The sequence below is a fragment of the Bombina bombina genome, chromosome 2 (assembly GCF_027579735.1).
Source record: "Bombina bombina isolate aBomBom1 chromosome 2, aBomBom1.pri, whole genome shotgun sequence".
Classification (NCBI taxonomy): domain Eukaryota; kingdom Metazoa; phylum Chordata; class Amphibia; order Anura; family Bombinatoridae; genus Bombina; species Bombina bombina.
This window is the reverse complement of record NC_069500.1, coordinates 970,858,800-970,884,379: the sequence shown is the minus strand read 5'-3', so window position 1 is coordinate 970,884,379 and position 25,580 is coordinate 970,858,800. Positions and strand designations below refer to the sequence as shown.

Genomic DNA, 25,580 nt, shown 5'->3' with positions numbered 1-25,580 from the left:
ATTAAGCCTGTGTTTAAAACTGTTGCTCCACCATGGAGTTTAAACCTTGTTCTTAATGTTTTACAGGGCGTTCCGTTTGAACCCCTTCATTCCATTGATATAAAGTTGTTATCTTGGAAAGTTCTATTTTTAGTGGCTATTTCCTCGGCTCGAAGAGTCTCTGAATTATCAGCCTTACATTGTGATTCTCCTTATTTGATTTTTCATTCGGATAAGGTAGTCCTGCGTACTAAACCTGGGTTCTTACCTAAGGTAGTTACTAACAGGAATATCAATCAAGAGATTGTTGTTCCTTCTTTATGCCCAAATCCTTCTTCAAAGAAGGAACGTCTACTGCACAACCTAGATGTAGTCCGTGCTCTAAAATTTTACTTACAGGCAACTAAGGAATTTCGACAAACGTCTTCTCTGTTTGTCATTTACTCTGGGCAGAGGAGAGGTCAAAAAGCTTCCGCTACCTCTCTTTCTTTTTGGCTTCGTAGCATAATTCGTTTAGCTTATGAGACTGCTGGACAGCAGCCTCCTGAAAGAATTACAGCTCATTCTACTAGAGCTGTGGCTTCCACTTGGGCCTTCAAGAATGAGGCCTCTGTTGAACAGATTTGCAAGGCTGCAACTTGGTCTTCGCTTCATACTTTTTCCAAATTTTACAAATTTGACACTTTTGCTTCATCGGAGGCTATTTTTGGGAGAAAGGTTCTTCAGGCAGTGGTTCCTTCTGTATAAAGAGCCTGCCTATCCCTCCCGTCATCCGTGTACTTTTGCTTTGGTATTGGTATCCCAGAAGTAATGATGACCCGTGGACTGATCACACTTAACAGAAGAAAACATAATTTATGCTTACCTGATAAATTCCTTTCTTCTGTAGTGTGATCAGTCCACGGCCCGCCCTGTTTTTAAGGCAGGTAAATATTTTTTAATTTATACTCCAGTCACCACTTCACCCTTGGCTTTTCCTTTCTCGTTGGTCCTTGGTCGAATGACTGGGAGTGACGTAGAGGGGAGGAGCTATATGCAGCTCTGCTGGGTGAATCCTCTTGCACTTCCTGTTGGGGAGGAGTAATATCCCAGAAGTAATGATGACCCGTGGACTGATCACACTACAGAAGAAAGGAATTTATCAGGTAAGCATAAATTATGTTTTTGTCCCCTTTTCATCTAATTTAGCTCTGAAAATTGTGGAATTTCTAACTCAATTGCACCCTCTTGATTTAATTAAGGCTAACTTTGCTACATATCTATTATTAATTAACTTTAATAACTGCATACAATGCATTTTTATACAAATTTTGTGACTGTAGCTAGCCTTGTCTGTAGACTCAAGCCTGGATTAGCTCCTTCTAATAACGTTGGGTGGAGCAAACAATATGTTAATTTGTTCTGTCTTGGGTGCTATGTTATTTTAGAACAACACAATAGAAATTTCTTGTAATTACGAGGTACTTACTGTCCCTTTTAAGAAAAAGGTTTGTTGACTGACACTACTATTTTGGTAATCTGCTGTGTTTTGCTGTTCCACAGAATTGCTAGAGGGGCTTTCAAAACATGATGGCTTTACTGGAAATGGAGCACAGAATGGAAAAACACCAAGTGGTCCAGAACAAAGCAAAACCAGCACAGAGAGAGAATCTGGATCTGGGGAATCTGCAAAGGGTTTCACCAAAGACCAGACTGAAGGGGTACACAGGTATGCTATTTATCATAATCTGCATCCTCTCCCTTATACTTACAGTGCTGTAACTTGACTATATCTTTTTGGTGTGTTTTAAATAAAATGTATTTCTTTCATGTAATTAGCAAGAGTCCATGAGCTAGTGACGTATGGGATATACATTCCTACCAGGAGGGGCAAAGTTTCCCAAACCTCAAAATGCCTATAAATACACCCCTCACCACACCCACAATTCAGTTTTACAAACTTTGCCTCCGATGGAGGTGGTGAAGTAAGTTTGTGCTAGATTCTACGTTGATATGCGCTCCGCAGCAAGTTGGAGCCCGGTTTTCCTCTCAGCGTGCAGTGAATGTCAGAGGGATGTGAGGAGAGTATTGCCTATTTGAATGCAGTGATCTCCTTCTACGGGGTCTATTTCATAGGTTCTCTGTTATCGGTCGTAGAGATTCATCTCTTACCTCCCTTTTCAGATCGACGATATACTCTTATATATACCATTACCTCTGCTGATTCTCGTTTCAGTACTGGTTTGGCTATCTGCTATATGTAGATGAGTGTCCTGGGGTAAGTAAGTCTTATTTTCTGTGACACTCCAAGCTATGGTTGGGCACTTTATAAACAAAGTTCTAAATATATGTATTCAAACATTTATTTGCCTTGACTCAGAATGTTCAACTTTCCTTATTTTCAGACAGTCAGTTTCATATTTGGGATAATGCATTTTAATTTAACATTTTTTCTTACCTTAAAATTTGACTTTTTCCCTGTGGGCTGTTAGGCTCGCGGGGGCTGAAAATGCTTCATTTTATTGCGTCATTCTTGGCGCAGACTTTTTTGGCGCAAAAAATCTATTTCCGTTTCCGGCGTCATACGTGTCGCCGGAAGTTGCGTCACTTTTTGACGTTATTTTGCGCCAAAAATGTCGGCGTTCCTTATTTGGACGACATCTTGGTACTTGCTCAGTCTTTACATTTAGCAGAATCTGATACGACTCGACTTGTGTTGTTTCTTCAAGATCATGGTTGGAGGATCAATTTACCAAAAAGTTATTTGATTCCTCAGACAAGGGTAACCTTTCTGGGTTTCCAGATGGATTCAGTGTCCATGACTCTGTCTTTAACAGACAAGAGACGTCTAAAGTTGATTGCAGCTTGTCGAAACCTTCAGTCACAATCATTCCCTTCGGTAGCCTTATGCATGGAAATTCTAGGTCTTATGACTGCTGCATCGGACGCGATCCCCTTTGCTCGTTTTCACATGCGACCTCTTCAGCTCTGTATGCTGAAGCAATGGTGCAAGGATTACACGAAGATATCTCAATTAATATCTTTAAAACCGATTGTTTGACATTCTCTAACATGGTGGACGGATCACCATCGTTTAATTCAGGGGGCTTCTTTTGTGCTTCCGACTTGGATTGTAATTTCAACAGATGCAAGTCTCACAGGTTGGGGAGCTGTGTGGGGATCTCTGACGGCACAAGGAGTTTGGGAATCTCAGGAGGTGAGATTACCGATCAATATTTTGGAACTCCGTGCAATTTTCAGAGCTCTTCAGTTTTGGCCTCTTCTGAAGAGAGAATCGTTCATTTGTTTTCAGACAGACAATGTCACAACTGTGGCATACATCAATCATCAAGGAGGGACTCACAGTCCTCTGGCTATGAAAGAAGTATCTCGAATTTTGGTTTGGGCGGAATCCAGCTCCTGTCTAATCTCTGCGGTTCATATCCCAGGTGTAGACAATTGGGAAGCGGATTATCTCAGTCGCCAAACGTTGCATCCGGGCGAATGGTCTCTTCACCCAGAGGTATTTCTTCAGATTGTTCAAATGTGGGAACTTCCAGAAATAGATCTGATGGCGTCCCATCTAAACAAGAAACTTCCCAGGTATCTGTCCAGATCCCGGGATCCTCAGGCGGAGGCAGTGGATGCATTATCACTTCCTTGGAAGTATCATCCTGCCTATATCTTTCCGCCTCTAGTTCTTCTTCCAAGAGTAATCTCCAAGATTCTGAAGGAATGCTCGTTTGTTCTGCTGGTAGCTCCGGCATGGCCTCACAGGTTTTGGTATGCGGATCTTGTCCGGATGGCCTCTTGCCAACCGTGGACTCTTCCGTTAAGACCAGACCTTCTGTCACAAGGTCCTTTTTTCCATCAGGATCTGAAATCCTTAAATTCAAAGGTATGGAGATTGAACGCTTGATTCTTGGTCAAAGAGGTTTCTCTGACTCTGTGATTAATACTATGTTACAGGCTCGTAAATCTGTATCTCGAGAGATATATTATAGAGTCTGGAAGACTTATATTTCTTGGTGTCTTTCTCATCATTTTTCCTGGCATTCTTTTAGAATACCGAGAATTTTACAGTTTCTTCAGGATGGTTTAGATAAGGGTTTGTCCGCAAGTTCTTTGAAAGGACAAATCTCTGCTCTTTCTGTTCTTTTTCACAGAAAGATTGCTATTCTTCCTGATATTCATTGTTTTATACAAGCTTTGGTTCGTATAAAACCTGTCATTAAGTCAATTTCTCCTCCTTGGAGTTTGAATTTGGTTCTGGGAGCTCTTCAAGCTCCTCCGTTTGAACCTATGCATTCATTGGACATTAAATTACTTTCTTGGAAAGTTTTGTTCCTTTTGGCCATCTCTTCTGCCAGAAGAGTTTCTGAATTATCTGCTCTTTCTTGTGAGTCTCCTTTTCTGATTTTTCATCAGGATAAGGCGGTGTTGCGAACTTCTTTTGAATTTTTACCTAAAGTTGTGAATTCCAACAACATTAGTAGAGAAATTGTGGTTCCTTCATTATGTCCTAATCCTAAGAATTCTAAGGAGAAATCGTTGCATTCTTTGGATGTTGTTAGAGCTTTGAAATATTATGTTGAAGCTACGAAATCTTTTCGTAAGACTTCTAGTCTATTTGTTATCTTTTCCGGTTCTAGAAAAGGCCAGAAAGCTTCTGCCATTTCTTTGGCATCTTGGTTGAAATCTTTAATTCATCTTGCCTATGTTGAGTCGGGTAAAACTCCGCCTCAGAGAATTACAGCTCATTCTACTAGGTCAGTTTCTACTTCCTGGGCGTTTAGGAATGAAGCTTCGGTTGACCAGATCTGCAAAGCAGCAACTTGGTCCTCTTTGCATACTTTTACTAAATTCTACCATTTTGATGTATTTTCTTCTTCTGAAGCAGTTTTTGGTAGAAAAGTACTTCAGGCAGCGGTTTCAGTTTGAATCTTCTGCTTATGTTTTTCGTTAAACTTTATTTTGGGTGTGGATTATTTTCAGCAGGAATTGGCTGTCTTTATTTTATCCCTCCCTCTCTAGTGACTCTTGTGTGGAAAGATCCACATCTTGGGTAGTCATTATCCCATACGTCACTAGCTCATGGACTCTTGCTAATTACATGAAAGAAAACATAATTTATGTAAGAACTTACCTGATAAATTCATTTCTTTCATATTAGCAAGAGTCCATGAGGCCCGCCCTTTTTTATGGTGGTTATGATTTTGTATAAAGCACAATTATTCCAATTCCTTATTTTATATGCTTTCGCACTTTTTTATCACCCCACTTCTTGGCTATTCGTTAAACTGAATTGTGGGTGTGGTGAGGGGTGTATTTATAGGCATTTTGAGGTTTGGGAAACTTTGCCCCTCCTGGTAGGAATGTATATCCCATACGTCACTAGCTCATGGACTCTTGCTAATATGAAAGAAATGAATTTATCAGGTAAGTTCTTACATAAATTATGTTTTTTTATGTTTGTACCTGATTAGGTTACTGAATCTTGTGTAGGGACATCAGACACAAAATATATTTATTAATTTTATTTTTTTTAAAACCGGATTATATTATCTGTACTCTTTAATATTGTTTAACAGTTTATACAACATTTATTTCTTGTAAATATTTTACTTTTATTTAGTTTTTTAAAAAAAAGTGTGTGGTTTTAATTCTGAATTGCTAAAAAAATGTTTATACATATTATTATTTCTCTTGTAAGGTGTATCCAGTCCACAGATCATCCATTACTTGTGGGATATTCTCCTTCCCAACAGGAAGTTGCAAGAGGATCACCCACAGCAGAGCTGCTATATAGCTCATCCCCTAACTGCCATACCCAGTCATTCTCTTGCAACTCTCAACAAGCATGGAGGTAGTAAGAGGAAAGTGGTGAAATGTAGCTGTTATCTTGCTTGAATCAAAAGTTTGTTATTTTTAAATGGTACCGGAGTTGTACTATTTTGTCCCAGGCAGAAAAATAGAAGAATCTGCCTGTGATTTCTATAATCTTAGCAGGTTGTAACTAAGATCCATTGCTGTTCTCACACATGACTGAAGAGAGAGGTAACTTCAGCGGGGGAATGGCGTGCAGGTTATCCTGCTATGAGGTATGTGCAGTTAAGATTTTTTCTAGAAGATGTGAATGCTAGAAAATGCTGCTGATACCAAATTTATGTAAGGTAAGCCTGAATATAGTGATTTAATAGCGACTGGTATCATGCTTACTTTCTGAGGTAATACTCTTTTATATTTACAATATAAAACGTTTGCTGGCATGTTTAAACGTTTTTATATATACTTTGGTGATAAAACTTTATTGGGGCCTAGTTTTTTCCACATGGCTGGCTTAAATTTGCCTAGAAACAGTTTCCTGAGGCTTTCCACTGTGTTACTATGAGTGGGAGGGGCCTAATTTAGCGCTTTTTTTGCGCAGTAACTTTTACAGACTGAGACATCCAGCTTCCTCTAGGAGTCCCCTGAATGCTATAGGACATCTCTAAAGGGCTCTTAGGCTTTCCAAAATCGTTTGTTGGGGAAGGTAGGCCCACAGCAAGGCTGTGGCAGTTTGGTGTGACTGTTAAAAAAACGTCTATCGTTTTTTTGATCCGTTTTTTGAACTAAGGGGTTAATCATCTATTTGCAAGTCGGTGCAATGCTCTGTTAGCTTATTATACACACTGTAAAAATTTCGTTTGATTTACTGCCTTTTTTCACTGTTTTTCACTGTTTTTCAAATTCTGACAATTTGTTTCTCTTAAAGGCACAGTACCGTTTCTTATATTTGCTTGTTAACTTGATTTAAAGTGTTTTCCAAGCCTGCTAGTCTCATTGCTAGTCTGTACAAACATGTCTGACATAGAGGAAACTCCTTGTTCATTATGTTTAAAAGCCATTGTGGAACCCCCTCTTAGAATGTGTACCAAATGTACTGATTTCACTTTAAGCAATAAAGATCATATTCTGTCTTTAAAAAATTTATCACCAGAGGAATCTGACGAGGGGGAAGTTATGCCAACTAACTCTCCCCACGTGTCAGATCCTTTGACTCCCGCTCAAATGGCGCCAAGTACATCTAGGGCGCCCATAGCATTTACTTTACAAGACATGGCGGCAGTCATGGATAATACACTGTCAGTGGTATTAGCCAGACTACCTGAATTTAGAGGATAGCTCTGGAGTTAGACGAAATACAGAGCATACTGACACTTTAAGAGCTATGTCTGATACTGCCTCACAATATGCAGAAGCTGAAGAAGGAGAGCTTCTTTCTGTGGGTGATGTTTCTGACTCAGGGAAGATGATGCAACCTGATTTTGATATCTCTACATTTAAATTTAAGCTTGAACACCTCCGTGTGTTACTCAAGGAGGTTTTAGCTGCTCTGAATGACTGTGATACAATTGCAGTGCCAGAGAAATTGTGTAGACTGGATAAATACTATGCAGTGCAGGTGTGCACTGATGTTTTCCAATACCTAAAAGGTTTACAGAAATTATTACTAAGGAATGGGATAGACCAGGTGTGCCGTTCTCTCCCCCTCCTATTTTTAGAAATGTTTTTCCAATAGACGCCACCACACAGGACTTATGGCAGACAGTTCCTAAGGTGGAGGGAGCAGTTTCTACTCTAGCAAAGCGTACTACCATCCCTGTCGAGGACAGTTGTGCTTTCTTTGATCCAATGGATAAAAAGTTAGAGGGTTACCTTAAGAAAATGTTTATTCAACAAGGTTTTATCCTACAGCCCCTTGCATGCATTGCTTCTGTCACTGCTGCTGCGGCGTTCTGGTTTGAGTCTCTGGAAGAGGCTTTACAGGTAGCGACTCCATTGGATGACATACTTGACAAGCTTAGAGCACTTAAGCTAGCCAATTCTTTTGTTTCTGATGCCATTGTTCATTTGACTAAACTAACGGCTAAGAATTCTGGTTTTGCTATCCAGGCGCGCAGAGCGCTATGGCTTAAATCATGGTCAGCTGACGTTACTTCAAAGTCTGCTTAACATTCCCTTCAAGGGGCAGACCCTATTCGGGCCTGGTTTGAAGGAGATTATTGCTGGTATCACTGGAGGAAAAGGTCATGCCCTTCCTCAGGATAGGTCCAAATCAAGGGCCAAACAGTCTAATTTTCGTGCCTTTCGAAACTTCAAGGCAAGTGCGGCATCAACTTCCTCTAATGCAAAACAAGAGGGAACTTTTGCTCAGTCCAAGACGGTCTGGAGACCTAACCAGACCTGGAACAAGGGTAAGCAGGCCAAAAAGCCTGCTGCTGCCTCTAAGACAGCATGAAGGAATGGCCCCCTATCCGGTGACGGATCTAGTAGGGGGCAGACTTTTGCTCTTCGCCCAGGTGTGGGCAAGAGATGTCCAGGATCCCTGGGCGTTGGAAATTATATCCCAGGGATATCTTCTGGACTTCAAGGCTTCCCCCCCCCCAAAAGGGAGATTTCACCTTTCTCAATTATCTGCAAACCAGATAAAGAGAGAGGCATTCTTACACTGTGTACAAGACCTCCTAGTTATGGGAGTGATCCATCCAGTTCCAAAGGAGGAACAGGGACAGGGATTTTACTCAAATCTGTTTGTGGTTCCCAAAAAAGAGGGAACCTTCAGACCAATTTTGGATCTAAAGATCTTAAACAAATTCCTCAGAGTTTCATCATTCAAGATGGAAACTATTCGTACCATCCTACCTATGATCCAGGAGGATCAATACATGACTACAGTGGATTTAAAGGATGCTTATCTTCACATTCCGATACACAAAGATCATCATCGGTTTCTCAGGTTTGCCTTCCTAGACAGGCATTACCAGTTTGTAGCTCTTCCCTTTGGGTTAGCTACAGCCCCAAGAATTTTTACGAAGGTTCTGGGGTCGCTTCTGGCGGTCCTAAGGCCGCAGGGCATAGCAGTGGCCCCTTATTTAGACGACATCCTGATTCAGGCGTCAAACTTCCAAGTTGCCAAGTCTCATACGGACATAGTGTTGGCATTTCTGAGGTCGCATGGGTGGAAGGTGAACAAGGAAAAGAGTTCTCTATCCCCCCTTACAAGAGTTTCCTTCCTAGAGACTCTGATAGATTCTGTAGAAATGAAAATTTACCTGACAGAGTCCAGGTTATCAAAACTTCTAAATTCCTGCCGTGTTCTTTATTCCATTCCTCGCCCTTCGGTGGCTCAGTGCATGGAAATAATCGGCTTAATGGTAGCGGCAATGGACATAGTGCCGTTTGCATGCCTACATCTCAGACCGCTGCAACTCTGCATGCTCAGTCAGTGGAATGGGGATTACACAGATTTGTCCCCTCTACTAAATCTGGATCAAGAGACCAGGGATTCTCTTCTCTGGTGGCTATCTCGGGTCCATCTGTCCAAAGGTATCACCTTTCGCAGGCCAGATTGGACAATTGTAACGACAGATGCCAGCCTTCTAGGTTGGGGTGCAGTCTGGAACTCCCTGAAGGCTCAGGGATCGTGGACTCAGGAGGAGTCACTCCTTCCAATAAACATTCTGGAACTAAGAGCGATATTCAATGCTCTTCAGGCTTGGCCTCAGCTAGCGACAATAAGGTTTGTTACGGTACCAACAGGATACCAAGGGTTAACACCAGATGAACAATGTCCTGAATATGGGATCAGCAACTCACAACCCAGCCAGTTTTCAGGTTTAAAACAGAATTACTTTATTAAGGGCCATATGCCCAGTATATATGCAGGTCTAACCCCAGATGGGGGGTTGAAAGAATGTTGTACATTACATAGAGAGACAACGCCCTTTGACAGGCCACAATAGAATTGCATTACTTAAGCAGATAACAATTTAAACACAAGACACTTGGCTTTTCTTATCACTGGGGCGTCTGCTCTCTGGAGGTGATTAAACAATGGGAATGTTTATCACTTAAACGTAATTATAGCCCACAATAGCTGAGGCCAGCAAACCTGTCTTTTAGAAAACAGCTTCTCAAAGCTGCACACGGTCAATTCTTTTAGTTCTGACCGAAGGGTCTGTCACATAGCTCCCCCCTTGTGGAACACTCCGGCAGACCCGGCTTGACCCTTTGGCGGGTCAACTTGGGGATGACCGGACTAGGAGGTGGTAGGCATTTCAGTTTGCCGGGACAATCCATCTGTATTCCCGTTATGAGAGAGAATTCCTGTCCATACAAACAAGGGTTCAACTTCCTCAGTGCCCAGACTAGGGCTAAACAGTCCTTCAAAATCCCATCAGCTTCTTTACGAGTTTTCTGTACCTGCTCTTTATAGGTATCCACAATCCCTTCATACTGACATAGGGTGCCCTTGAGTTGCTGCACCTCACTATGAGCCAGCGTCAGCTTCTCCTCAAGTGTCGCTAAGTTTGTCCCACTCTCAAGCTGGTGTTTTCTGCAGTCTGTCGGTGCAGCTTGTCTAGCAGAGATTCACGTTCTAAACATGCTTTTTCCTCTGCACTCCTCTTCTCCTTCATCAGCGCATTGTAACGGGACTTCCACGTATCAATAGCGGATAGAGATTTACTGAGCTCAGCGTCCTGGGGCTTAGCAGCAGGTGGGTCAGTCTCGGCTGCACGGATCTGGGCACGGGTAGTCACAGGGTTAACATCAGCGGGACCCATAGGAGCGTAGGCAGAACCAAGGGGGGCCAAGTTATTTCCAAGGAGAACATCAGCAGGTAAGTCCTTCTTGACCCCCACATTCACAGGTCTAGCGCCCACTCCCCAATCCAACTGTACCCTGGCAACAGGTAGGCGGAACACAGCGCCCCCTGCTACCCTCACTGCCACAGTGTCTCCAGTGTGCTGTTTCTCAGACACCAAGTTCTTTTGAAGCAAGGTCATGGTAGCACCAGTATCCCGTAGACCACTGACCTCCTTCCCATTCACTTTAACCAGTTGCCGGTTATTCCGGTGGGCAGCTTGCACAAGGTCTGCCTCATGTAGGATGCCCCAGCATTCTTGCGTCTCTACGTAGCGGGCCGCAGGCTGAGGGTTACGTGTGATTCCGCCGACAGGTCTTCTCCAGGACTGTGCTTGGTTCGCTGCATTTAGGGGACACTCTGGTCTTTTGTGCCCTAGTTGCTTACATCCAAAGCACCGAATAGGTTGTGAGTAGCCCCGCGAATGGAACTGTGCTCTCTGAGGGTAGTTCGTGGCCGGAGGCCGTGGGGTATAGCGGTGCGCCGGGGGTTGGTAACTGGCAGCTGCTGGGGTGCCTGGAGGTCTGTACTCCACTCTAGCAGGGGGCTTAGTGGTAGCAGTGTCCAGTTTGCGGGTATCCGTATACTCATCTGTCAGACGAGCAGCTTCATGCAGGGTGGAGGGTTTTCGATCTCTCACCCATTCTTGGGCTTCTGGGGACAAGCCGTTAAAGAATTGCTCCAACAGCATCAGTTGTCGCAATTCTTCCATGGTGGTAGCTTGGCTGGCCTGTATCCACCCCTGAGCTGCTTGATCCAGCTTGTGGGCCCACTCTGCATGGGAATCCCTTTCTGGCTTGCGCAGGCCTCTAAACTTGCGCCGGTATGCCTCTGGGATAATGGCATATCTTTCCAAGATTGCTCTCTTCACTTTAGCGTAATCCTTGCTGTCCTCCCTGGGTACAGCGCGATACGCTTCCGCTGCCCTACCGGCTAGCTTGCCTGCTAGCACCGGCACCCATACAGACTGCTCCAAATCATGTAACTCGCACAGTCTCTCAAAATCCTGTAAATACCCATCGATCTCATCCTTCTCCTCACAAAACATTTTAAAGGCATGGTATGGGATTTTGGGTCTTACTGGGTTGCTGAGTGCTTCCGAAATGGATTCTGCTCGGGAGGATGCATTCCACGGACTGTGTGCCATCACATACTCCTGCACATCTGCCATTACCACGGATAGCATGTCCCGTGGTACAGGTTGGGGTAAAAATTCCAGCCTGGTCCTCATTTCCCTCTGGTATAGGGTCTCCTCCATGGCTGCTGGAGGCGTAGCGCTGCGAGCTCTGTCTCCCTCCATCTTAGTCAGTATTGTAGTAATCCCCCTCTTCCTGAGGTTACTGGCTTGTGTAGTTGCTCTTCTGGGCGATAAGGTTCATTCCGTCGCTTGCCACCAATTGTTACGGTACCAACAGGATACCAAGGGTTAACACCAGATGAACAATGTCCTGAATATGAGATCAGCTACTCACAACCCAGCCAGTTTTCAGGTTTAAAACAGAATGACTTTATTAAGGGCCATATGCCCAGTATATATGCAGGTCTAACCCCAGATGGGGGGTTGAAAGAATGTTGTACATTACATAGAGAGACAACGCCCTTTGACAGGCCACAATAGGATTGCATTACTTAAGCAGATAACAATTTAAACACAAGACACTTGGCTTTTCTTATCACTGGGGCGTCTGCTCTCTGGAGGTGATTAAACAATGGGAATGTTTATCACTTAAACGTAATTATAGCCCACAATAGCTGAGGCCAGCAAACCTGTCTTTTAGAAAACAGCTTCTCAAAGCTGCACACGGTCAATTCTTTTAGTTCTGACCGAAGGGTCTGTCACAAGGTTCATCAGATTTCAGTCGGACAACATCACGACTGTGGCTTACATCAACCATCAAGGGGGAACAAGGAGTTCCCTAGCGATGTTAGAAGTCTCAAAGATAATTCGCTGGACAGAGATTCACTCTTGCCACCTATCAGCTATCCATATCCCAGGTGTAGAGAACTGGGAGGCGGATTTTCTAAGTAGACAGACTTTTCATCCGGGGGAGTGGGAACTCCATCCGGAGGTGTTTGCACAATTGGTTCATCGTTGGGGAAAACCAGAACTGGATCTCATGGCGTCTCGCCAGAACGCCAAGCTTCCTTGTTACGGATCCAGGTCCAGGGACCCCAAGACAACGCTGATAGATGCTCTAGCAGCGCCTTGGTCCTTCAACCTGGCTTATGTGTTTCCACCGTTTCCTCTGCTCCCTCGTATGATTGCCAAAATCAAGCGGTAGAGAGCATCAGTGATCTTGATAGCGCCTGCGTGGCCACGCAGGACTTGGTATGCAGATCTGGTGGACATGTCATCCTTTACACCATGGACTCTACCATTGAGACAGGACCTTCTACTTCAAGGTCCTTTCAACCATCCAAATCTAATTTCTCTGAGGCTGACTGCCTGGAGGTTGAACGCTTGATTTTATCAAAGCGTGGTTTCTCCGAGTCAGTCATTGATACCTTAATTCAGGCACGAAAGCCTGTCACCAGGAAAATCTATCATAAGATATGGTGTAAATATCTTTATTGGTGTGAATCCAAGGGCTACTCATGGAGTAAGGTCAGGATTCCCAGGATATTATCTTTTCTCCAAGAAGGATTGGAGAAAGGATTGTCAGCTAGTTCCTTAAAGGGACAGATTTCTGCACTATCTATTCTTTTGCACAAGCATCTGGCAGATGTTCCAGACGTTCAGGCATTTTGTCAGGCTTTAGTTAGAATCAAGCCTGTGTTTAAACCTGTTGCTCCACCTTGGAGCTTAAATTTGGTTCTTAAAGTTCTTCAGGGGGTTCCGTTTGAACCTCTTCATTCCATAGATATCAAACTTTTATCTTGGAATGTTCTTTTTTTGGTAGCTATTTCCTCGGCTCGTAGAGTTTCCGAGTTATCTGCCTTACAATGTGATTCTCCTTATCTGATCTTCCATGCAGATAAGGTAGTTCTGCGTACCAAACCTGGGTTTTTACCTAAGGTGGTATCTAATAAGAATATCAATCAAGAGATTGTTGTTCCGTCTTTGTGTCCTAATCCTTCTTTAAAGAAGGAACGTCTATTACACAATCTGGACGTGGTTCGTGCTTTAAAGTTTTACTTACAAGCTACTAAAGATTTTCGTCAAACATCTGCTTTGTTTGTTGTCTACTCTGGACAGAGGAGAGGTCAAAAGGCTTCGGCAACCTCTCTTTATTTTTGGCTAAGAATGATAATCCGCTTAGCCTATGAGACTGCTGGCCAGCAGCCTCCAGAAAGGATTACAGCTCATTCTACTAGAGCTGTGGCTTCCACATGGGCCTTTAAAAATGAGGCTTTTGTTGAACAGATTTGCAAGGCGGCGACTTGGTCTTCGCTTCATACTTTTTCAAAATTTTAAAAATTTGATACTTTTGCTTCTTCGGAGGCTATTTTTGGGAGAAAGGTTTTACAGGCAGTGGTACCTGCCTTGTCCCTCCCTTCATCAGTGTACTTTAGCTTTGGTATTGGTATCCCACAAGTAATGGATGATCCGTGGACTGGATACACCTTACAAGAGAAAACATAATTTATGCCTACCTGATAAATTTATTTCTCTTGTGGTGTATCCAGTCCACGGCCCGCCCTGTCATTTTAAGGCAGGTATTTTTTAACTTTAAACTACAGTCACCACTGCACCCTATCGTTTCTCCTTTCTCTGCTTGTTTTCGGTCGAATGACTGGATATGGCAGTTAGGGGAGGAGCTATATAGCAGCTCTGCTGTGGGTGATCCTCTTGCAACTTCCTGTTGGGAAGGAGAATATCCCACAAGTAATGGATGATCCGTGGACTGGATACACCACAAGAGAAATAAATGTATCAGGTAAGCATAAATTATGTTTTTATTTTTTTTTATTTCTAAATGTGCTTCACTTTTTTGTCATATGTGCCAGACCTGGTTGTGAAATATAAGCTCATGTTAGGGCATGTGTGTATCTTTTCTATACACAAAGCATGATAAGCCCCATTTTATTTCTGTTGCCCTTAAGTTATGTGTGCGCAGTGCAATATGTGGGAGTAAATGTTTCTCCTGCCAATGTATGTTTTAAATGTGTGTTGTGTGTGTTTTTTTTTTTTTTTATTTTTTATTCTAGACATTCCCCAAAAGAAAGTTATGTAGTGGTTACTGTCATAAAAACAAAACCTTCTTTAGAATCATTGTTAGTTCTGTAATCTAGAAACTCTACCGCATTTTTACTGACATTTGAATATCTTTCTAGAGAATAGTAAATAAGAGAAAGAGATAGTAAATGTGTGAGAGGTTATAGGCCTTTGTGGATGGTATTGAGCTGTGATGGGGTGAAGGTTTGGATAGGATTAAAAACATATATGCGTTCTGGATTACTGGTGTATCTATAGGATAATACTAATAGCCAGAATAAATATTTAGTAGGAACTTTTTTTGAAAACCTTTTGTTTAGGCCTTCTAAAGATTTTGTATTTTATCAGATAGAAATAAGAGTTATAATGTAGAAGAGTTATTAAAATACAAGGACTAGTTAATAGGAGAGCTCAACAAGTTTTGGCCTGACTTTTTCTAGATTTTCAGTAGATTTGTCTGTTCCTGGTTTCTAAAGTATAGTATTTGTTACATCTTAATAGTCTCATGAGTAGTCAAAACATGGGTATTAGGAAGGCAGACTTTATATTTAATACCTGCAAAAGGGTTAAACACAAAGGTAAATTACCACTCCAGAGCCACATAAACTGCTAATCTCGAGTGGATACATCCTTGAGCCAATCAACTGTGACAGTCGCACAGCTAGGTCATACGGCTGCTGTATTATGCAACTTATATTTAAGTATGCTAGTATATAAGCAGAATGTCTCTTTAACCTATCTTCTAATGCTGATCTGCAAATGTTCAGCACCATAGAGCAGGGTATGCATTATGAGATATATATATATATATATATATAGTATGTATATGTGTTCATATTAGCACTGGCCAGTAAATAGCGAAGTAACAAAAATCTTAAGACAAAAGTTTATCAGGTATGTTTGATTCATAATTAAACTCTTTTAAATACTCAAAATGTGACAAACATTGTTTCTTTGTTTGTTTGTTGTTTTTTTTTCCTTTTTGTGTTTTATAGGAATTACAACTTTTGTTACTCCATTTTACAAATCTATTCTGTAACAGCTTTTGGTTCTTTGTAATATCCTCCCTAAATATTTGTAGTATTCGACTAAGAATAGCTCAACCTTACTGTCTAGGTCCCAGTAGGGTTTCAGAGCTTTATCTAAAGATGCAATAACACTATGGATTTCACAATCATTGCACTGTTTTGTTACAGTCTGTTGCAACAGCAATTGAAAGATGGAAGCAAAAAAAATAAAATCTTACTTTACAATCCCCTGTCAGTTTCAGGGCTCAGTATTGGATATATGCTGATGTTCGTTCATTTACTTTTTATTTTTTCTAAAGGGTATTTAAAGTTTAGTAGCAAAACAATTCATCCCCTGTACATCATTTCTACTGGCTATTTCCTTAAAACATTCACTGCTGAAGTGTTTCATTCCCATGCACTGAAGCCATTTTTACAATCTTATTCGCATTCAGTTTAAACAATGTCACTTCCTTCTCCCACCTTAAAAACAGCTGACAGGGTGCTGGAAACCCACTGATACAAATACTGTAGTAAATAATTCACACTTGCTGGGCTTTTGCAAACAATCCCTATTTTATTTGTTACAAAAATAAAATAAGGATTGTTTACAAAAGTCCAGTGTGTGTATGTATGTATGTGTGTGTGTGTATATATATGTATGTATATGTATGTATGTATATATATATATATATGTGTATGTATGTGTGTGTGTGTATGTATATATATATATATATATATATATATATATATATATATATATATATATATATATATATATATATTGTTTTAAAACTTGTTGTATAAAGGACAAATGGTCAATACAATTGAGAATATTTATATATGACAATATTATATCTTTCGATAATACTAGTGGTGCAGACCCTATGTAATGAAATATACATATAATCAAAATAATCATGCTAGAGACTAATTATTTCAGGTCAATCATAGGATACAATACCTCTATGTATTATAGATACATAATTCTGATGTAATGCAAGACAAAAAACACATTGCATTATATATAGTCACGTGACTTTCAAAATCATACCCTGTATCGAGGCACAATTTTTTTTTGTATACAAAGTAGTTGAATATCATACCTTATACAGTGCACCGCTAACACTACACCCCAGCTGCACACAGAGACCCCGAGATAAATTCTAGGAGCAATAACTGGGCAGGTTCGATTTAGGGATCTAAGTGTTGCATGTCACCCCTAAGGTATATGTAACCAAACAATACAAAGGATGGATGTATTTCATACCTATTACAGTGCACCGCTAACACTACACCCCAGCTACACACAGAAACCCCCAGATAAATTCTAGGAGCAATAACTGGGCAGGTACGATTTAGGGATCTAAGTGTGGCGTGTCACCCTTAAGGTATAAGATACAAAACAATACAATCTCAAGGCTCTGTTAGTTGCATGCAAAGAAATACACATTCGTTGATACGAGATAAATCCACTTAATATTTCAAATATTGGAAAGTTCATAGTACTCCAAACTTTGCAAAAGTCAGTCTCTGCACAATCGGGTCAAAAGATTGTGACCCTCCACTTACCGGTATTGTAAGAGACCAATTGTATTACAAGATGTAGTTCTCCAAAGTGGCAATAAACATGTGTAAAAACTGTTATTTCAATCACTTATCTGATGTTTTAGGTTCAGTCCTAGTGGCAATCCATTCTGACACCAAAGGTAAAGCAATTCCATAAATTAGCAGCAACAACCGCCTTTGAAAAGAACGCCAAACTTCAGTGGCGTATGTTAACAGCAGACTTCCTTGTCTGGGTAGCGTCACGTGATTCTGTTGTCCAATGCCTACGTACCTTTCGCCCCTAATGTGCTAGACGGGCTTCCTCAGAGCTATTGGTTCATAACCCCAATGTCAGAGCTTTTATCTGTGAATACTCCGCCCACAACTCAAAACGGTTTCCTTATTTTAAAGATATATATATATATATATATATATATATATATATATATATAGTTAGTAGAAATAAGCGCATAGAGAATCTCCTCATAGTGTAATATTGTTTAATACAAAATCGGCATAAAACAAACAAGTTATCCCCCTCTCAGGGTGGGTACTCACAAGAAGGAACCTCAATCAATATGAGGTAAGATAATAAGGTTGAGCACCGAAGATGGTGTATATTCCACTCCGTGAATCCATAAGGCTGTAGATCAGTCCCTTAAATACAGGAGCAAGAATAAATGCTGGAATAGCAGTTAAAATGGTGAAATTCATCATAGGATTGTAAACTGAGGTTTTCTGTTGCCAAAAAGTTGTAACGTAGAAAAATGGCAACAGGTATTGCAACAGTATAGTGTCAAATATACACTCTAGCAAATTGTATAATGCTCGGCGTCTTGCACCGTGGCGAAAGGTGGGCGTGGCCTAACACGTTTCACAGAAGTATCCGCTTCGTAATCCCCCACCAAGCCAATGAGCCCTTTATTCCAAAAAGTGGGATTGCGTATAACGTCAATCCTCCTGATTTGGGAGGGTGGCCTTGATTTATTGTCTACTTTCATAGATGAATTAAATCGTAGCAATCTCAATATACCACTTATCATGCAGTACAGTTTTACTGAAATTGATTTTTTTGGATATTCAAATACGTAATGAAAATTTCTTGGTAACAGAAAACTTTAGAAAAAAAACTGCCACTAATTATTTATTGTTGGCAACAAGCCATCATCCTTCCCATCTGATAAAAGGGATTTCAAAAAGGACGATTTTTGCACCTACGCCGCAATTGCTCCTCAAAAGAGAAATTCGAAGTCCATGCACAACAAATGCAGAATAGATTTTTAGAAAGAGGATATTCAAAGGGAACCACTAACAAAGCGAGAGCTTTAGCAAGAAAACGAAACGGAGATGAATTGTTGTTCAATAAAAAAGAGAAAAAGGAATCTGTGATTGGATTAATCACTAATTATAATTGTCATTGGCAAGCAATTAAAATGATTTTACAAAAGCATTGGTCGGTTTTGACCAGTGATGTAAATATTGCATCTGAATTAGGGAGTTACCCTAATCTGACAGCCAGAAGAGCCTCGAATATAAGAGAGCCTTGTAAAGAGCCAATTTTTTCTATCTCCGTCTAAACATGATTGTATTAAAAAAACATATACCTAATGGCAATTTTTCCATGTGGCAAATGTGTGACATGTGACTATATGAAAAGAACTAAAGTGTTCACTGTAAATTGTGACAAATAATTTTCATTAATAATTTTTTCAATTGCAACACAGAGGGAGTAGTGTATTTACTGGAATGTTCGTGCCCCAGGTTTTATGTTGGCAAAACCAAGAGGATTTTCAAAGACCGTATAAAAGAACATAGAGATGATATTAAAGGCGAGATACAAACGAGCCGCATAGCCAGGCATTACCAAATTAAGCATAATAGCAACCCCGTTTGTCTGAAATTTACAGGCATTGATAAAGGTCTCTTGCATGGTAGAGGAGGAGACAATGAGAATTGTCTCCTCCAAAAAGAATGCAAGTGGATATATACCTTTAATACCTTGTCGCTATTAGGTTTAAATAAAAACTGGATATGGCCAGCTTCATTGGATAAAATTGTTCTGGCAACTTATTTTAAATGCGATTATTGCGCTTTAGGTATTCATATTTGGTGTATACACTTTATATATATATATATATATATATATATATATATATATATATATATATATATATATATATATATATATATATATATATATATATATATATATATATATATATTGCAATGTGTTTTTTGTCTTGCATTACATCAGAATTATTGGTCTATAATACATAGAGGTATTGTATCCTATGATTCACCTGCAATAATTAGTCTCTCTCTTTTCTTATAGTCTTTGATTTATATATATATATATATATATATATATATATATATATATATATATATATATATATATATATATATATGTACAAGGGTTAGACAGCGCCTATATATCCACTACGTATATCAGATATGTGAAATGATATGAATAAAGAAATTATAAACAAATAGTTCATTTAGGTCATTTAGATGTATTAGGTCCGTGGTATATCTCCAACATTCAGATGTGATGAAATAATAGGTGGTATATAATACCCTTACCAGATATTACCCCAATCTAATGAGGTAAGTATGCCGCACTGGGGGTATATGTAGATAATTTGATCTCCTCCTTGTATCCAGATGAAGTGGCTGTTTGGATTTTCGTTAGCCTCCTGGAGTATGCAGGGATGTGCTTCTGATGGTAGATATATCCCTTGAGCTTCCTGTGGATTAGTAGTTAGCCTCTTGGAGTGCTTTTCTTTTTTGGTATAAATTGTGAGAAAGCAATTAACATTGAAGTTGTGATCCTGAACAACAGAGGACTTTGGCCACTCTAACATTTTACCACTCTTGAGTAGTGGTGGCAGTTTGGACATTGGTATTCGGTGATGGTGTACTGTAAATCCAAGTCTTCTTGTGGTGGTGTTCCTGTGGCTGGTCGTGAGCTTGCTGGGCAGCTCTGAGGTCCTTGTCTGCGTTGTTAGTACTGATCTAATTGCTTTCTCACAATTTTATACCAAGAAAGAAAAGCACTCCAAGAGGCTAACTACTAATCCACAGGAAGCTCAAGGGATATATCTACCATCAGAAGCACATCCCTGCATACTCCAGGAGGCTAACGAAAATCCAAACAGCCACTTCATCTGGATACAAGGAGGAGATCAAATTATCTACATATACCCCCAGTGCGGCATACTTACCTCATTAGATTGGGGTAATATCTGGTAAGGGTATTATATACCACCTATTATTTCATCACATCTGAATGTTGGAGATATACCACAGACCTAATACATCTAAATGACCTAAATGAACTATTTGTTTATAATTTCTTTATTCATATCATTTCACATATCTGATATACGTAGTGGATATATAGGCGCTGTCTAACCCTTGTACCTACATTCTCTCCTACTATCTGAGGTTACATATCTCATTCAGTATTTGTCCTACATAGCTGCCACTATATCCTATCCACTTTTTGACTAGCGCCTACTATAGAATAACGCTTGCATCTACTCAGTATACTGAGTGGATTCACTCTACTTGCACATATATATATATATATATATATATATATATATATATATATATATATATATATATATATATATATATACGACAATTGTTTGTGCAAATGTTTCAGGGTTTTATTTTAATTATTTTCTACTACATTACATAACATTAGGATAGATGAAAGGAGCATGCATACACTGCCAAAATTCACACATTGCTAAAATCAGAATTTCTTTCATGTAATTAGCAAGAGTCCATGAGCTAGTGACGTATGGGATATACATTCCTACCAGGAGGGGCAAAGTTTCCCAAACCTCAAAATGCCTATAAATACACCCCTCACCACACCCACAATTCAGTTTTACAAACTTTGCCTCCTATGGAGGTGGTGAAGTAAGTTTGTGCTAGATTCTACGTTGATATGCGCTCCGCAGCAAGTTGGAGCCCGGTTTTCCTCTCAGCGTGCAGTGAATGTCAGAGGGATGTGAGGAGAGTATTGCCTATTTGAATGCAGTGATCTCCTTCTACGGGGTCTATTTCATAGGTTCTCTGTTATCGGTCGTAGAGATTCATCTCTTACCTCCCTTTTCAGATCGACGATATACTCTTATTTATATACCATTACCTCTGCTGATTCTCGTTTCAGTACTGGTTTGGCTTTCTACAAACATGTAGATGAGTGTCCTGGGGTAAGTAAATCTTATTTTCTGTGACACTCTAAGCTATGGTTGGGCACTTTATTTATAAAGTTCTAAATATATGTATTCAAACATTTATTTGCCTTGACTCAGAATGTTCAACATTCCTTATTTTCAGACAGTCAGTTTCATATTTGGGATAATGCATTTGAATCAAACATTTTTTCTTACCTTAAAAATTTGACTCTTTTTTCCCTGTGGGCTGTTAGGCTCGCGGGGGCTGAAAATGCTTCATTTTATTGTGTCATTCTTGGCGCTGACTTTTTTGGCGCAAAAAATCTTTTCCGTTTCCGGCGTCATACGTGTCGCCGGAAGATGCGTCATTTTTTGACGTTATTTTGCGCCAAAAATGTCGGCGTTCCGGATGTGGCGTCATTTTTGGCGCCAAAAGCATTTAGGCGCCAAATAATGTGGGCGTCTTATTTGGCGCTAAAAAATATGGGCGTCGCTTTTGTCTCCACATTATTTAAGTCTCTTTTTTTCATTGCTTCTGGTTGCTAGAAGCTTGTTCTATGGCATTTTTTCCCATTCCTGAAACTGTCATTTAAGGAATTTGATCAATTTTGCTTTATATGTTGTTTTTTCTCTTACATATTGCAAGATGTCTCACGTTGCATCTGAGTCAGAAGATACTTCAGGAAAATCGCTGTCTAGTGCTGGAACTACCAAAGCTAAGTGTATCTGCTGTAAACTTTTGGTAGCTATTCCTCCGGCTGTTGTTTGTATTAATTGTCATGACAAACTTGTTAATGCAGATAATATTTCCTTTAGTAATGTACCATTGCCTGTTGCAGTTCCTTCAACATCTAAGGTGCAGAATGTTCCTGATAACATAAGAGATTTTGTTTCTGAATCCATCAAGAAGGCTATGTCTGTTATTTCTCCTTCTAGAAAACATAAAAAATCTTTTAAAACTTCTCTCCCTACAGATGAATTTTTAAATGAACATCATCATTCTGATTCTGATGACTCTTCTGGTTCAGAGGATTCTGTCTCAGAGATTGATGCTGATAAATCTTCATATTTATTTAAAATGGAATTTATTCGTTCTTTACTTAAAGAAGTACTAATTGCTTTAGAAATAGAGGATTCTGGTCCTCTTGATACTAATTCTAAACATTTAGATAAGGTATTTAAATCTCCTGTGGTTATTCCAGATGTTTTTCCTGTTCCTAATGCTATTTCTGAAGTAATTTCTAAAGAATGGGATAAATTGGGTAATTCATTTACTCCTTCTAAACGTTTTAAGCAATTATATCCTGTGCCGTCTGACAGATTAGAATTTTGGGACAAAATCCCTAGAGTTGATGGGGCTATTTCTACCCTTGCTAAACGTACTACTATTCCTACGTCAGATGGTACTTCGTTTAAGGATCCTTTAGATAGGAAAATTGAATCCTTTCTAAGAAAAGCTTATCTGTGTTCAGGTAATCTTCTTAGACCTGCTATATCATTGGCTGATGTTGCTGCAGCTTCAACTTTTTGGTTGGAAACTTTAGCGCAACAAGTAACAGATCATGATTCTCATAATATTATTCTTCTTCTTCAGCATGCTAATAATTTTATCTGTGATGCCATTTTTGATATTATCAGAGTTGATGTCAGGTTTATGTCTCTAGCTATTTTAGCTAGAAGAGCTTTATGGCTTAAGACTTGGAATGCTGATATGGCTTCTAAATCAACTCTACTTTCCATTTCTTTCCAGGGTAACAAATTATTTGGTTCTCAGTTGGATTCTATTATCTCAACTGTTACTGGTGGGAAAGGAACTTTTTTACCACAGGATAAAAAATCTAAGGGTAAAAACAGGGCTAATAATCGTTTTCGTTCCTTTCGTTTCAACAAAGAACAAAAGCCTGATCCTTCATCCTCAGTAGCAGTTTCAGTTTGGAAACCATCTCCAGTCTGGAATAAATCCAAGCCTTCTAGAAAGGCAAAGCCTGCTTCTAAGTCCACATGAAGGTGCGGCCCTCATTCCAGCTCAGCTGGTAGGGGGCAGGTTACGTTTTTTCAAAGAAATTTGGATCAATTCTGTTCACAATCTTTGGATTCAGAACATTGTTTCAGAAGGGTACAGAATTGGTTTCAAGATGAGACCTCCTGCAAAGAGATTTTTTCTTTCCCGTGTCCCAGTAAATCCAGTGAAAGCTCAAGCATTTCTGAATTGTGTTTCAGATCTAGAGTTGGCTGGAGTAATTATGCCAGTTCCAGTTTCGGAACAGGGGATGGGGTTTTATTCAAATCTCTTCATTGTACCAAAGAAGGAGAATTCCTTCAGACCAGTTCTGGATCTAAAAATATTGAATCGTTATGTAAGGATACCAACGTTCAAAATGGTAACTGTAAGGACTATCTTGCCTTTTGTTCAGCAAGGGCATTATATGTCCACAATAGATTTACAGGATGCATATCTGCATATTCCGATTCATCCAGATCATTATCAGTTCCTGAGATTCTCTTTTCTGGACAAGCATTACCAGTTTGTGGCTCTGCCGTTTGGCCTAGCTACAGCTCCAAGAATTTTTACAAAGGTTCTCGGTGCCCTTCTGTCTGTAATCAGAGAACAGGGTATTGTGGTATTTCCTTATTTGGACGATATCTTGGTACTTGCTCAGTCTTTACATTTAGCAGAATCTCATACGAATCGACTTGTCTTGTTTCTTCAAAATCATGGTTGGAGGATCAATTTACCAAAAAGTTCATTGATTCCTCAGACAAGGGTAACCTTTCTGGGTTTCCAGATAGATTCAGTGTCCATGACTCTGTCTTTAACAGACAAGAGACGTCTAAAATTGATTTCAGCTTGTCGAAACCTTCAGTCACAATCATTCCCTTCGGTAGCCTTATGCATTAAAATTCTAGGTCTTATGACTGCTGCATCGGACGCGATCCCCTTTGCTCGTTTTCACATGCGACCTCTTCAGCTCTGTATGCTGAATCAATGGTGCAAGGATTACACAAAGATATCTCAATTAATATCTTTAAAACCGATTGTACGACACTCTCTAACGTGGTGGACAGATCACCATCGTTTAATTCAGGGGGCTTCTTTTGTGCTTCCGACCTGGACTGTAATTTCAACAGATGCAAGTCTCACAGGTTGGGGAGCAGTGTGGGGATCTCTGATAGCACAAGGAGTTTGGGAATCTCAGGAGGTGAGATTACCGATCAATATTTTGGAACTCCGTGCAATTTTCAGAGCTCTTCAGTTTTGGCCTCTTCTGAAGAGAGAATCGTTCATTTGTTTTCAGACAGACAATGTCACAACTGTGGCATACATCAATCATCAAGGAGGGACTCACAGTCCTCTGGCTATGAAAGAAGTATCTCGAATTCTGGTTTGGGCGGAATCCAGCCCCTGTCTAATCTCTGCGGTTCATATCCCAGGTATAGACAATTGGGAAGCGGATTATCTCAGTCGCCAAACGTTGCATCCGGGCGAATGGTCTCTTCACCCAGAGGTATTTCTTCAGATTGTTCAAATGTGGGAACTTCCAGAAATAGATCTGATGGCGTCTCATCTAAACAAGAAACTTCCCAGGTATCTGTCCAGATCCCGGGATCCTCAGGCGGAGGCAGTGGATGCATTATCACTTCCTTGGAAGTATCATCCTGCCTATATCTTTCCGCCTCTAGTTCTTCTTCCAAGAGTAATCTCCAAGATTCTGAAGGAATGCTCGTTTGTTCTGCTGGTAGCTCCGGCATGGCCTCACAGGTTTTGGTATGCGGATCTTGTCCGGATGGCCTCTTGCCAACCGTGGACTCTTCCGTTAAGACCAGACCTTCTGTCGCAAGGTCCTTTTTTCCATCAGGATCTGAAATCCTTAAATTTAAAGGTATGGAGATTGAACGCTTGATTCTTGGTCAAAGAGGTTTCTCTGACTCTGTGATTAATACTATGTTACAGGCGCGTAAATCTGTATCTAGAAAGATATATTATAGAGTCTGGAAGACCTATATTTCTTGGTGTCTTTCTCATCATTTTT

General features: G+C 40.2%; 1 protein-coding gene across 1 annotated transcript in view; it reads left to right on the top strand.

The window, feature by feature from the left end:
- The window catches only part of DNAJB14 (DnaJ heat shock protein family (Hsp40) member B14), a 122,288-nt gene that overhangs the window by 24,213 nt on the left and 72,495 nt on the right, over nucleotides 1-25,580 (top strand). Inside the window, exon 2 of the mRNA XM_053703482.1 lies at nucleotides 1,522-1,687. Coding sequence (XP_053559457.1) covers nucleotides 1,522-1,687 — 166 coding nt within the window. The remainder of the gene's footprint in view (nucleotides 1-1,521; nucleotides 1,688-25,580) is intronic.